The sequence below is a fragment of the Oncorhynchus clarkii genome, chromosome 7 (assembly GCF_045791955.1).
Source record: "Oncorhynchus clarkii lewisi isolate Uvic-CL-2024 chromosome 7, UVic_Ocla_1.0, whole genome shotgun sequence".
Classification (NCBI taxonomy): Eukaryota; Metazoa; Chordata; class Actinopteri; order Salmoniformes; family Salmonidae; genus Oncorhynchus; species Oncorhynchus clarkii.
This window is the reverse complement of record NC_092153.1, coordinates 23,993,156-24,008,801: the sequence shown is the minus strand read 5'-3', so window position 1 is coordinate 24,008,801 and position 15,646 is coordinate 23,993,156. Positions and strand designations below refer to the sequence as shown.

At 43.2% G+C, this 15,646-nt stretch overlaps 1 protein-coding gene across 4 annotated transcripts in view; it reads left to right on the top strand.

Moving 5' to 3' along the window:
* The window catches only part of LOC139413088 (glycogen synthase kinase-3 beta-like), a 53,598-nt gene that overhangs the window by 24,517 nt on the left and 13,435 nt on the right, over window positions 1-15,646 (top strand). For all 4 annotated transcript variants that reach the window (XM_071160139.1, XM_071160140.1, XM_071160138.1 and 1 more), the window contains exons 2-3: window positions 3,684-3,877; window positions 6,870-6,953. In XM_071160139.1, the coding sequence (XP_071016240.1) occupies window positions 3,684-3,877; window positions 6,870-6,953 (278 nt within the window). The remainder of the gene's footprint in view (window positions 1-3,683; window positions 3,878-6,869; window positions 6,954-15,646) is intronic.

Below are 15,646 nucleotides of genomic sequence, written 5' to 3'. Positions count from 1 at the left end.
CCTACAAGGTATAATCACTAGTATATAGGCCTAGAGCTATGTCTTTAAAGTATGGAGTGGCCATTTTTAAAGTGAATGGAAAAAATAATTTAACAAACCACCAAGCCAACTCGCTTACGTTCCTTACATGATCTGAGATGATAAATTATCTCTAGTAAATTGGTAAGACTGGCTGTCAGACCAAGGTCATGTTCATTAGGACTCGCAACTGGAATGCTTTAAAACATTTAGCCAAGGAAAGCAATTAGGCTTTTTTTTCTTATTGAACACGTCCAGATAGTCCCTGCTTCTTGTTCCAGAGTGTTTTCTGTTTATTCCGTTTGGTGTCTAATGGATACCCAGGCCTAATATTTTCCAAACAAGTAATGGATTTTAAACTTCTCCGCGTGTCATCCTTGCAAACAGTGGCGTAGAAAGGCTCAATAATAATAATAATGGATCTTCTCCATTCCTCATGTTGCTAATTCCTATGCAGGGGGGACTCTGTGAAGTCACTCATGGACAGAGCTCCAGCTGTTTATGTGAGATCTGTTTTTTACTTCATTATGTTTGAAGATCAAACTCCTTCAGCATATCGTTCATTTTACGGAGTACTTCGCCACTGGTGTCTTTCATTCTCTTCATGCCAATTGGAATGTTGCATGACTACTAATGGGGCATGCTGGTGGAGTTTGCTAGCAGTTTTAGGCTGTATAATGTCGTTTTGGCTTGTCAATTTCCAAAAACAGCATTGTGGTAGACTTCATCATGATGCACTTCTTAGTTCGTTGAAGAGTAGTTTGTACTTTTGTGATTGACAGGTTCGTGCACTGCTATTGATAAAGCTTATAGTCAATCAATCAAATGTATTTATAAAGCCCTTTTTACATCAGCCAACGTCACAAAGTGCCATTCAGAAACCCAGCCTAAACCCTAAACGGCAAGCAATGCAGATGTAGAAGCACGGTGACTAGGAAAAACTCCCTAGAAAGGCAGGAACCTAGGAAGAAACCTAGAGGGGAACCAAGCTCTGATGGGTGGCCAGTCCTCTTCTGGCTGTGCCGGGTTGAGATTGTAACAGTACATGGCCAAGATGTTTCAACCTTTCATAGATGACCAGCAAGGTCTAATAATAATCATAATCATCATCAGTGGTTGTAGAGGGTGCAACAGGTCAGCGACTCAGGAGTAAATGTCAGTTGGCTTTTCATAGCCGAGCATTCAGAGGTTGAGACAGCAGGTGCGGTAGAAAGAGCTTGTCGAAAACAGCACGTCCGGGACCTGGTAGCAAGTCCGGTGAACAGTTCAGGGTTCCATAGCTACAGGCAGAATACTGGAGCAGCAGCACGGTGGACTGGGGACAACAAGGAGTTATCAGGCCAGGTAGTCTTGAGGCATTGTCCCAGGGCTCAGGTTCTCTGGGAGGGAGAGCGAGAGAATTAGAGGTAGCATACTTAAATTCACACAGGATACCGGATAAGACAGGAGAAATACTCCAGACATAAGACTGACCCTAGCCTCCCGACACACAAACTATTGCAGCATAAGTACTGGAGGCTGAGACAGGAGGGGTCGGGAGACACTGTGGCCCCTTCCGACGATACCCCTGGACAGGGCCAACCAGGCAGTATATAACCCCACCCACTTTGCACAGCCCCCAAACCATCAAGTTACTACCCTGAGACGAGGCTGAGTATAGCCCATGAAGATCCCCCCCCCCCCCCCCACCCACTCTGGCACGAACCTGGGGGGGGGGGGGGGGCGCTAAACCCGGACAGGGAGATCACGTTAGTGACTCAACCCACTCAAGTGATGCACCCCTCCTAGGGACGGGATGGAAGAGCACCAGTAGCCAGAATCCTGGTGGAGAGAGGGGAGTCGGCCAGGCAGAGACAGCAAGGGTCGTTGCTCCAGTTCCTTTCAGTTCACCTTCACACCCCTGGGCCAGACTACACTCAATCATAGGACCTACTGAAGAGATGAGTTTTCAATAAAGACTCTCACATGGATAGGCAGACCATTTCATAAAAATGGAGCTCTATAGGAGAAAGCCCTGCCTCCAGCTGTTTGCTTAGAAATTCGAAGGACAATAAGGAGGCCTGCGTCTTGTGACCGTAGCGTAAGTGTAGGTATGTACGGCAGCACCAAATCGTAGAGATGGGTAGGAGCAAGTCCATGTAATGCTTTGTAGGTCCGCAGTAAAACCTTGAAATCAGCCCTAGCCTTTTTAAATTTAATTTAACCTTTATTTAACTAGGCAAGTCTGTTTTAAGAACATTCTTATTTGCAATGACGGCCTACCAAAAGACAGAAGGCCTCATTCGGGAACAGGGGCCTGGGATTTAAAAATAAAAATAAATATAATATAAATATAGGACAAAACACACATCACCACAGGAGAGACTACATAAAGAGACAGGAAGTCAGTGTAGAAAGGCTAGCACTGGAGTAATATGATAAAATTCTCTAGTCCTAGTCAAGATTCTAGCAGCCGTGCTTAGCACTAATTGAAGTTTATTTAGTGCTTTATCCGGGTAGCCGGAAAGTAGAGCATTGCAGTAGTCTAATCTAGAAGTGACAAAAGCAACTTTTCTGCATCATTTTTGGACAGAAAGTTTCAGATTTTTGCAATGTTACGAAGATGGGGGGGGAAAGCTGTCCTTGAAATAGTCTTGATATGTTCGTCAAAAGAAAGATAAGGGTCCAGAGTAACGCTAAGGTCCTTCAGTTTTATTTGAGACGACTGTACAACCATCAAGATTAATTGTTAGATCCAACAGAAGATCTTTGTTTCTTGGGACCTAGAAATAGCATCTCTGTTTTGTCCAAGTTTAAAAGTTTAAAAAGATCCGCCGTCCACTTCCTTATGGCTGAAACACAGGCTTCCACGGAGGGCAATTTTGGGGCTTCACCATGTTTCATTGAAATGTACAGCTGTGTATCATCCGCATAGCAGTGAAAGTTAACATTATGTTTTCCGATTGACATCACCAGGAGGTAAAATATATAGTGAAAACAATAATGGTCCTAAAACAGTGCAATCTAGGATTGTTTGGTGCTCTTTGGGTTTGTGTTGAGGTCCATGGCCAGGTGTCAGCCATAAACGGTAGGTTAGAAGAGCCTGTCAGATCTACAAACAACGAAGGGATGGGTAAATGGCGATTTGGGACCGGCTGTTAGTGTTTGTCTTGGTCTGTCAACTCACACCTCCATTTTCATGTTGTCAAAAGTTGCGATGGCAAAGTGCAGGTGTTGAATTGGAGCTGTTATGTGGGGAAACATTTGCTGCCTGCAGCGTTGCTTCAACCATACTACAAAAGTGCTTAGCCGTTTGCAGTGCACCCTACCCTATCTGAGACTAAAACTACATCCTCATTTCACCACAACCTTTACGCCTACACCCTTTATCCTTCCTTCTACTGTACTTTCAGGCTGTCGTCATTACAGTGTCTGCCAGAGTCTTAACATGGGTAGCCCTGCTCCTAGGAAATTACTCATTGCTAAGAAGTGGGTTAGTACAGCTTCCTATTTCTGGCTTACAGGCTTCATTCTGAGCCTACATCTAGAGATGCAGTGATGAGAGAGGATGAGAAATGTTACAGGAGCTTCTTGGTGTAAAGATTGTGTGTGGCTGAATGAGTTGTCCTATACTGTATCTCTTGTATGACATTGATTATTCTCTTTTCTTTCTCCCTCTCTCTCAGGAGACAAAGATGGCAGTAAGGTGACCACGGTGGTAGCGACCCCAGGCCAGGGCCCCGACCGGCCGCAGGAGGTCAGCTATACAGACACTAAGGTCATCGGCAACGGCTCGTTCGGCGTGGTCTACCAGGCTAAACTGTGTGACTCCGGGGAGCTAATAGCCATCAAGAAGGTTCTGCAGGACAAGAGGTTCAAGGTGAGGACCATTTCACTGCAGAGACGACTACATCGGAGAGTTTATTTTTAGAATAAACTTGCACTGTGCGTTTTTGAGTAACGAAAGTTTAGTATGACATCACTGAAACAAGATCCCTGACTGGAGACTCACATTTTAATAAGCAATTCTTAAGGAATAGTGTTGATTTTCTTCCCCCAAAAAGTGTTTTCTACACTACAGTTTAAGTCGGAAGTTTACATACACCTTAGCAAAATAGATTTAAACTCAGTTTTTCACAATTCCTGACATTTCATCCTAGTAAAAATTCCCTGTCTTTGGTCAGTTAGGATCACCACTTTATTTTAAGAATGTGAAATGTCAGAATAATAGTAGTGATTTATTTCAGTTTTTATTTCCTTCATCACATTCCCAGTGGGTCAGAAGTTTACATACACTCAATTAGTATTTGGTAGCATTGCCTTTAAATTGTTTAACTTGGGTCAAACATTTTGGCTAGCCTTCCACAAGTTTCCCACAATAAGTTGGGTGAATTTTTGCCCATTCCTCCTGACAGAGCTGGTGTAACTGAGTCAGGTTTGTAGGCCTCTTTGCTCGCACATGCTTTTTCAGTTCTGCCCACAAATGTTCTATAGAATTGAGGTCAGGGCTTTGTGGTGGCCACTCCAATACCTTGACTTTGTTGTCCTTGTTGTCCTTACGCCATTTTGCCACAACTTTGGAAGTATGCTTGGGGTCATTGTCCATTGGAAGACCCATTTGCGACCAAGCTTAAACTTCCTGACTGATGTCTTGAGATGTTGCTTCAATATATCCACAGAATATTCCTACCTCATGATCCCATCTATTTTGTAAAGTGCACCAGTTCCTTCTGCAGCAAAGCACTCCCACGACATGATGCTGCCACCCCCGTGCTTCACGTTTGGGACAGTGTTCTTCGGCTTGCAAGCATACCCCTTTTTCCTTCAAACATAACAATGGTCATTATGGCCAAACAGTTATATTTTTGTTTCATCAGACCAGAGAACATTTCTCCAATAAGTAAGATCTTTGTCAGTTGCAAACCATAGTCAGGCTTTTTTATGGCGGTTTTGGAGCCGTGGGTTCTTCCTTGCTGAGCGGCCTTTCAGGTTATGTCGATTTAGAACTCATTTTACTGTGGATATAGATACTTTTGTACCTGTTTCCTCCATCATCTTCACAAGGTCCTTTGCTGTTGTTCTGGGATTGATTTGCACTTTTCGCACCAAAGTACGTTCATCTCTAGGAGACAGAACGTGTCTCCTTCCTGAGCGGAATGACGGCTGCGTGGGCCCATGTTGTTTATACTTGCGTACTATTGTTTGTACAGATGAACGTGGTACCTTCAGGCATTTGGACATTTCTCCCAAGGATGAACCAGACTTGTGGAGGTCTACACATTTTTTTCTGAGGTATTGGAAGCTTTCTTGTGATTTTCCCATGATGTCAATGCAAAGAGGCTCTGAGTTTGAAGGTAGGCATTGAAATACATCCACAGGTACACCTCCAATTGACTCAAATTATGTCAATTAGCCTATCAGAGCTTCTAAAGCCATGACATTTTATGGAATTTTCCAAGCTGTTTAAAGGCACAGTCAACTTAGTGTATGTAAACTTCTGACCTGCTGGAATTGTGATACAGTGAAATAATCTGTCTGTAAACAGTTGTTGGAAAAATTACTTGCATCATGCACGAAGTAGATGTCCTAACCGACTTGCCAAAACTATAGTTTGTTAACAAGAGATTGGTTGAAAAACAAGTTTTAATGACTCCAACTTAAGTGTATTTAAACTTCTGACTTCAACTGTATGTTTTACTTTTATCCGTAGCTTATGTGAGCTCACATTAAATGGTCTCACATGTCTACTGTCATTCGACTGAAAATACTTTAGGAGGTTAGTCAGGTTGCTTACCGCTGTGAGACTGCTCTCTCGTGATCGTCTAGCACTGCCTGCCGTACCACACTGATGGGCGTTTGGTTCATGCACTCGGCCTGAGCATGATGCCCTCGTCCCGAGTGATGCCATGTCTTGTGAGAACACGCCCCTTCCTGTTGGAGCTGAAATGGAGTCTCGTCCCTCCCTATTCCAGCTTTAGCTCAAGCATTGAGTTGTTCTTCATAACTCCTATTGTCGCCCCCTAAAGGAAACTCAACCCATGGATTTCCTCAGTCATCATGAATGGACTGCATGTAGCCTACATTATGACTGCCGTAACTGTGTTAAACAAGTGTTGCAATGGCTGCTCTGTGCCAGTGTTTGAAATAGCTTATAATGTGTGTCTGTGGGTAATTTGCTCCCTGTTCAGATTTCACTGACATGATTTGACCCCCATTCAGGTATGGCTGTCACTGATCTATGACGGATGTAGCTGGCCTAAATTAACCATGTGTGGGCTTGTAATTTAAAACAGTGACAGGGTGCCAAACTCAGTCTAGAAATGCTCAGATTCTTATCTTGAATGTTTCACTACCTGTGTGATGGACACCCATGGTTATGTTTTAGCTGTTTCCCAAACCTCTCCTTGAGTACCCCTTGCCATTCCACTTGTTTGATCTAATCTAATACTAGCACACCTGATTTAACCAACCGGCTGACCAGTTGAACCAGGTCTGCTAGTACTGGATTAGATCTAGTAAGTGGAGCTGCTAGGCTGCGGGGTACTCAACGAGCGGTTTGGGAAACACTGAGGGCTTTGGGGGAGAAGTCTGGATGCTCCATGTTATGTTGTCTCTCTCTCGCTCTCTCTCTCCCTCTCTCTCTCTGAACAGCCATTTTCCCTAACCCTGGATCTGTCAGCCCCTATCAGATGAGCCTCAAAAGCTTTTTAAGACTCATTTAAGAGAGTGTGTCTAACTGGTTCAGAATCAGAGGAAAGTTTCTTCTGGGAGAGATACTGTCTGGGAGAGTGCAGCTTCTTTAGCCTGTTTGACTTGTCTAATACTCGCAGGTTGTCAGATTTTCTCAATGTCTCTTTCTCATCTCGTCACAGAACCGGGAGCTGCAGATCATGAGGAAACTGGACCACTGCAACATAGTGCGTTTACGCTACTTCTTCTATTCCAGTGGAGACAAGGTGGGTGGTTGCTGCTCATACGTCAGTCAGTCCGTCTGTCTCTGTGTGTTGTTGCAGGTGATGGAGACTCGCTATTCAACAAGTTTTTGTTTGACACTGGCTAGGCTAAATGTTGCTCCTGAAATCTGTTTCTACCACTTACATTCTTTGACTTTCCATTGTTAAGATTTTCATATTAACTTAAGCTGTTTAGGTTTATACTCTTATATTGTTGGGATTAGGGCTAGCCCCATTTAGTCGTCTGAGTTATTCTTTATTTTTACTATTTTATACATTGTAGAATAATAGGGAAGACATCAACTATGACAACACATATGGAATTATGTAGTAACCAAAAAAGTGTTAAACAAATCAAAATATATTTTAGATTCGTCAAAGTAGCCACCCTTTGCCTTGATGTCTGCTTTACACACTCTTGGAAATCTCACAACCAGTTTCATGAGGTACTCACCTGGAATGCTTTTCCAACTGTCTTGAAAGAGTTCCCACATATGCTGAGCACTTGATGGATGCTTTTACTTCACTCGGTGTCCAACTCATCCCAAACCGTCTCAATTGAGTTGAGGTTGGGTGATTGTGGAGCCCAGGTCATCTGATGCAAACGCAAACTAGATGGAATGGCGTATTGCTGCATAATGCTGTGGTAACCATGCTGTTTAAGTGTGCCTGGAATTCTAAATAAATCAGTGTCACCAGCAAAGCACCATTACACCACCTCCATGTTTCACGGTGGGAACCACCCATGTGGAGATCATCTGTTCACCTACTCTGCGTCTCACAAAGACCTGGCGGTTGGAACCAAACATATCAAATTTGGACAGACCAAAGGACAGATTTCCACCGGTCTAATGTCCATTGCTTGTATTTCTTGGCCCAAGCAAGTCTCTTATTATTATTGGTGTCCTTTAGTAATGGTTTCTTTGCAGCAATTCAATGATTTAAGGCCTGGTTCACGCAGTCTCCTCTGAACAGTTGATGTTGAGATGTGTCTTGTTACTTGAACTCTGTGAAGCATTTATTTAGGCTGTAATTTCTGAGGCTGGTAACTAATGAACTTATCCTCTGCAGCAGAGGTCATGGGGATGACACGATCCATCACTCTAAGACGTGCTCCTGAAATTGTATATGGTTAAATTACATAAGAACAATGGAGCAACACAAATATAAATGATATTATTTTATAACAAATGCGGCAGCAGCGGAGTTAGATGAGAGAACAGCCCTTACCTTATTGTCTAAGAAAGGTGAGGAGAGGGGAAACCCCAACTTAATTAGGTCTATAATCAATAGCCTAACTGTTAAATGTGCCTGGCTTTAGAAATCATCAGTATATCTGCAGAAATAAGACAGGTCCTGCTTCAGTTGCCTGTTTGAGTGTTTAATAGCCTACTGATTCCGTGCTCATGCAACAACATGTCAAGTAAACAATTTCACAAATTCGGCTGTTTTTAATCTTTGCATTGCTGTAAGAAAGGCTTTATACTTTAGTTTTTTGTTAGAACATCCTCTCTGACATTATTTCTAATTTATTTAGTGTTTACACTGTTCCAAGTTGTCGGAGTAACTATTTATAATGCTCTTTTTTTTCTTGATCGTCTTATTATTATGATCATAAGTAATGTCATTATCATTGGTAGGCTTAGTATAGCAGCCTTGTATATAACTACCACTGACTGAGCTGTCGGCCTGAAAGTGCATCCGGTTTAGTCTTAACACCGTAACTTTCTTAGGCCTGTATTTCAATACTTTTATAGGCTACTGTTTCAGTCATTCATTCATGTCATCGCACAGCATACGAGTCATTCATGATATGAAATGCAGTCAAGTATTTTAGTTTTAAAATGAAAATAAAGTGAGCCTTGATTTAATTAGCTTAAACAGACTGCTGTAATAAAGGCTTAACAAAAAAACGTTACAACAGACTCTGGTACGCTTATACATTATTTGCTGTTTACATTGTTCCAAACGGTCAGAAAAATAATATTGTAATCTATACAGCGTCTGTTTTGCACACATAATATGCCCGCAGCGCTTGCGCCCTACCTTTTTCTTGATCTCCAGTGCTTTCCCACAAATTGTCAAATTTATTCCACACATTGGACTATCCCTTTATCTCCTCAGCAACCAGTAAACATACCCCTTTTCGGGTTTGTCATTTACATTTTAGTAATTTAGCAGACGCTCTTATCCAGAGCGACTTATAGTTAGTGCATTCATCCTTAAGATGGCTAGGTGGGACAACCACATATCACAGGCATAGAAAGTACATTTGTCCTCAATAACATAGCTGTCAGTAGAGTAAGAGCTAGAAGGGGGGTTGGGGTCAAGTGCATAATTGTTTTTTTTGGTGGGGGGTGTCCAGGTGAGGAGGAGAATTATTTAAGATACTGTTTAAGAGGTAGGGTTTCAGGTGCTTTCGGAAGATGGGCAGGGACTCTGCTGTCCTAGCTTCAGGGAGAAGCTTGTTCCACCATTGGGGTGCCAAGATCTTGGACTGAGCTGAATGGGAGCTGCCTGAGGTGGCAGAACAGAGTGCTTGGGTTGGGGTGTCCTCTGCATCCATTTGGGTGTTCAGAGTTTATGACCAATATATTGATGTGATTATGATATGCTATAAATCAGGCCCCATTGTGCCCTATTCGGATTGGATTCGTTTTACTGGGGGAGGTCGGGTAATGTGGTGTTTTGTGCTCGTGCACATAATTACATCTGTGATTTTAGTCCCGTCCGAATCTACCATGTCAGTAATTTTGACATGGCAGGAGAGTAACAATTCCATCCAGAATAACCTACTGTTTTTTTGGCGATTTAATACTAGTCCCGTGCTAATTGACATCCCTGTGTTTTGATAGAAATGTCTGAGCTTGACAGGTGTTGCGCAAGAGAACTGATTGGATAAATTGTACAAAGTGCTGTTCATAAGCTATATATGAATGGCCTATCAACTTTCACAGTGAATTATTTTGTTTATGTTTTGTGCGTATGAATAGAATATTTCCAAATGCATCAGTAAAAAATATTAAGCCTATTTAATGCAACCTTTGCTGTTAATAGATTGCAAGGCAGCATACAACTGATCTGAACATTTGGAAATGATAACTTTGTCATCCATAGCCTTTAGGATGTACTGTGGATCACTAAAATGTCCTAATGATGGTTTAGAAACTTGGGAACCAGGCTTGAGTTATCAGTGCGGCCCTATCACCTGGACATAGTTTTTCAAATATCTTCACGCCTAGAATAAAAACCTCCAGGCTTCTGTCATAACTGTTATAAAATAATAATTACCGGGCAGTTTTGAAAATAACTAATCCTGTCCGAATCGTCCTCTGGAATAACGGACATTCTGAAGTAATAATTACATAAACAACTTTCTCTAGTAATACTAGTCCCATACAAATAGGTCTCTGGTCAAGGGCATGCAATACATACATGTGTCACATGAAGAGAGCAAGGGTTGAGGGAATAGGGAATGTTTTTCCTAAACAAATGAGGGATTTTGGTAACATAACTTTACAGTCAGAAATTGCAGCTTCAGCAACACGGACAGCACGATAAACACTTTGATGTTCAGTGGTGTTCACTGCAGCAGGGAGGAGAGTAACTAGAATATTTTTTTTGCTGTTTTTTTTTAAATTTTTTACACAGCGCAGCAAGTCTAAACCCGGCACAATCAAATCAAATTCCGGTCGGACTCCCTCTAGTCATTTGTGTGTCTTAATTATTTAATCAAACAGTGTGCTTAATAACCTCTCTGGGATCGTTCGGGACGCTAGCATCCCACCTCGCCAACAGCCAGTTAAATTGCAGGGTGCCAAATTCAAAACAACAAATCTCATAATTAAAATTCCTCAACCATACAAGTATTTTACACCATTTTAAAGATACACTTCTCGTTAATCCAACCACAGTGTCCGATTTCAAAAAGGCTTTTCGGCAAAAGCAGAACATATCATTCAGCCATTTTCCAACCAAAGAGAGGTGTCACAAAAAGCAGAAATATAGATAAAATGAATCACTAACCTTTGACGATCTTCATCAGATGACACTCCCAGGACTCAATGTTAGACAATACATGTATGTTTTGTTCGATCAAGTTCATATTTATATCCAAAAACCTCAGTTTACATTGGCGCCAAGTTCAGAAATGCCTCCAAAATATCTGGAGAAATTACAGAGAGCCACATCAAATAACAGAAATACTCATCATAAACTTTGAAAGATACATGCTTTACATAGAATTAAAGATAAACTTGTTCTTAATGCAACCGCTGTGTCAGATTTCAAAAAAGCTTTTACGGCAAAAGCACAATATTCAATAATCTGAGAACGGGTTCAGCCACAAAATCAAGCCATACAGTTGCCAAATTGTGGAGTCAACAAAAGTCATAAATGGCATTATGAATCTTCACTTACCTTTGCTGATCTTTGTCGGAATGCACTCCCAGGATTCCCACTTCCACAAGAAATGTTTGTTTTGTTCGATTACGTCCATATTTATGTCCCAATACACGCGTTTAGTTTTGTTCACGCGTTTAGTTCACTATTCCAAAGGCACAATGCGCGAGCGCAAAATCCAGACGAAAAGTCAAGAGTTCCATTACAGTTTGTCAACATGTCAAACGATGTTTACAATCAAACCTTAGTTATTTTTTTTACAATAAATCTTCAATATTCCAACCGGACAATAGCGTATTCATTACAGAGGAAAAAGAAGGAACAGCGCGCCCGCGTGACTGCGCAGTAAACAACTGATTGGCCTCAGCCTAATCCACTTGTTGAAACAGCTCTTATTCGACACCCTTCCACAATAGAAGCCTCAAACAACTTTCCAAAGACTGTTGACATCTGCTGGAAGCCTTGTGAAGTGCAATCTGGCCCCATAGACACAGCATATTGGATAGGCCATCACTTAAATGAAACTACAAACCTCAGATTTCCCACTTCCTGGTTGGATTTGTCTCAGGTTTTCGCCTGCCATATGAGTTCTGTTACACTCACAGACATCATTCAAACAGTTTTAGAAACTTCAGACTGTTTTCTATCCAATACTACTAATAATATGCATATATTAGCATATGGGACAGAGTAGCAGGCAGTTTACTCTGGGCACCTTATTCATCCAAGCTACTCAATACTGCCCCTGTCACCAAGAAGTTAAAGCATCAGATGAGCTCAGTGAATATAGTTGATTTGATTAAAACACATAGAAATACACATTTAAAAATGTTGACCAATCGATTGGAACAAACAACTCTTGGTCGACCAATATTTTATATTTGTCAGGGACAGCCCTAGCTGGGATATACGTGAACAAGGGGACATTTGGGTTGGGGCATTAAAACCTGTTAAAAAGAAAGGCATGTGGTGCATTATGATATTTTGGTCATTGTGGCTAGGCAGACTGACATTGTGGCCTATGGTGGTGTGCAGTGTAGGTCTGTTTGCATAGACAAAGTGACAGTCTGCCACTATGACCTGTGTCGTGTCTGGTTAATGTGATGTGATGTGATCCTGGCACAGTGTGGTGGGCATGCTGACACTGGGTGTCTGGCCTCTAGATGTGGGCCAGAGGAAACTGGAGCCTGCTATGTGACCAGACTAAAATGATTCTGCTCTACCTTAAAAAGAGCCGGCTCATATTCTTCCCTGCCTTGCCCAGTGATTGGATTCATCTCCTTGCCGCCTCTTGTGATGGGAGAAAACATTTTATACAGTTATCAGCGTATTATTTTGGGTGGGGACTAGGAGAGGAATCCACTTTACACTATTGAAATGTGGCCCATGACTGTATGCCCTTTAGCCCCAGTCAGACAGAACACCAGGACCTAGTGTCTGGAGGGCTGTACACTGATCTGCGACCCTGCTTGCCCTTTCCCCTCTGGCTGTGACTTCATAGACACATGAGACGGTCTGCTGTGGAAGGGGAGTCACTGTTGTTCCATAGAGAGGGTTGCCTCAACAGGATGGTGCTCATTAGGGCATGCAACAGATTATTGTAATTTTTTTAACTGGCTGGTTTGGTAACCAGTTCATAATAGCAATAAGGCACCTCGGTGGTTTGTGTTTTGTGTCAATATATCACGACTAAGGGCTCCGCATTGCGTCGTGCCTACGAACAGCCCTTATACCACACCCCCTCGGGGCTTTATTGCTTAACTATACCATTCTGCAAAATACACAGATTTGCATCTTGTATGCTGTATAATTTCCACCATCTAATGGTTAATCAGGGTCCTAAGTGGTCTGTTTGAAACAGATTTGCCTTTCCTCTTGATTGGTGAAGCATAGCTTTGCTTCATTTATAAGCATATACAAGGCTTCTAGTGAGACTCTGGGGAAAACAAAATCTAATTTAGACATATGCAGCCATGGCACAAATTGGCACATAAACGACATACCCCATCTAAAAAAATTCTAAAAAATATGACATTTGCCATATTTTTTCCAGCCCAATATCATAACCTCACCCTCATTTGTTGACTTCTGTGATCGAAAAAGCCTTGGTTTCATGCATGTCAACATCAGAAGCCTTCTCCCTAAGTTTGTCTTACTCACTGCTCTAGCACACTCTGCTAACCCTGATGTCCTTGCCGTGTCTGAATCCTGGCTCAGGAAGGCCACCAAAAATTCTGAGATTTCCATACCCAACTATAACATCTTCCGTCAAGATAGAACTGCCAAAGGGGGAGGAGTTGCAGTCTACTGCAGAGATAGCCTGCAAAGTAATGTCATACTTTCCAGGTCCATACCCAAACAGTTCGAACTACTAATTTTGAAAATTACTCTCTCCAGAAATAAGTCTCTCACTGTTGCCGCCTGCTACCGACCCCCCTCAGCTCCCAGCTGTGCCCTGGACACCATTTGTGAATTGATCGCCCCCCATCTAGCTTCAGAGTTTGTTCTGTTAGGTGACCTAAACTGGGATATGCTTAACACCCCGGCAGTCCTACAATCTAAGCTAGATGCCCTCAATCTCACTCAAATCATCAAGGAACCCACCAGGTACAACCCTAACTCTGTAAACAAGGGCACCCTCATAGACGTCATCCTGACCAACTGGCCCTCCAAATACACCTCCGCTGTCTTCAACCAGGATCTCGGCGATCACTGCCTCATTGCCTGTATCCGCTACGGAGCCGCAGTCAAACGACCACCCCTCATCACTGTCAAACGCTCCCTAAAACACTTCTGTGAGCAGGCCTTTCTAATCGACCTGGCCCGGGTATCCTGGAAGGACATTGACCTCATCCCGTCAGTTGAGGATGCCTGGTCTTTCTTTAAAAGTAACTTCCTCACCATTTTAGATAAGCATGCTCCGTTCAAAAAATGCAGAACTAAGAACAGATATAGCCCCTGGTTCACTCCAGACCTGACTGCCCTCGACCAGCACAAAAACATCCTGTGGCGGACTGCACTAACATTGAATAGTCCCCGCGATATGCAACTGTTCAGGGAAGTCAGGAACCAATACACACAGTCAGTCAGGAAAGCTAAAGCCAACTTCTTCAGGCAGAAGTTTGCATCCTGTAGCTCCAACTCCAAAAAGTTCTGGGACACTGTGAAGTCCATGGAGAACAAGAGCACCTCCTCCCAGCTGCCCACTGCACTGAGGCTAGGTAACACGGTCACCACCGATAAATCCATGATTATCGAAAACTTCAACAAGCATTTCTCAACGGCTGGCCATGCCTTCCGCCTGGCTACTCCAACCTCGGCCAACAGCTCCCCCCCCCCCCCGCAGCTACTCGCCCAAGCCTCTCCAGGTTCTCCTTTACCCAAATCCAGATAGCAGATGTTCTGAAAGAGCTGCAAAACCTGGACCCGTACAAATCAGCTGGGCTTGACAATCTGGACCCTCTATTCCTGAAACTATCCGCCGCCATTGTCGCAACCCCTATTACCAGCCTGTTCAACCTCTCTTTCATATCGTCTGAGATCCCCAAGGATTGGAAAGCTGCCGCAGTCATCCCCCTCTTCAAAGGGGGCGACACCCTGGACCCAAACTGTTACAGACCTATATCCATCCTGCCCTGCCTATCTAAGGTCTTCGAAAGCCAAGTCAACAAACAGGTCACTGACCATCTCGAATCCCACCGTACCTTCTCCGCTGTGCAATCTGGTTTCCGAGCCGGTCACGGGTGTACCTCAACCACGCTCAAGGTACTAAATGATATCATAACCGCCATCGATAAAAGACAGTACTGTGCAGCCGTCTTCATAGACCTTGCCAAGGCTTTCGACTCTGTCAATCACCGTATTCTTATCGGCAGACTCAGTAGCCTCGGTTTTTCGGATGACTGCCTTGCCTGGTTCACCAATTACTTTGCAGACAGAGTTCAGTGTGTCAAATCGGAGGGCATGCTGTCCGGTCCTCTGGCAGTCTCTATGGGGGTGCCACAGGGTTCAATTCTCGGGCCGACTCTTTTCTCTGTATATATCAATGATGTTTCTCATGCTGCGGGCGATTCCCTGATCCACCTCTACGCAGACGACACCATTCTATATACTTCCGGCCCGTCCTTGGAGACTGTGCTATCTAACCTCCAAACGAGCTTCAATGCCATACAGCACTCCTTCCGTGGCCTCCAACTGCTCTTAAACGCTAGTAAAACCAAATGCATGCTTTTCAACCGTTCGCTGCCTGCACCCGCACGCCTGACCAGCATCACCACCCTGGATGGTTCCGACCT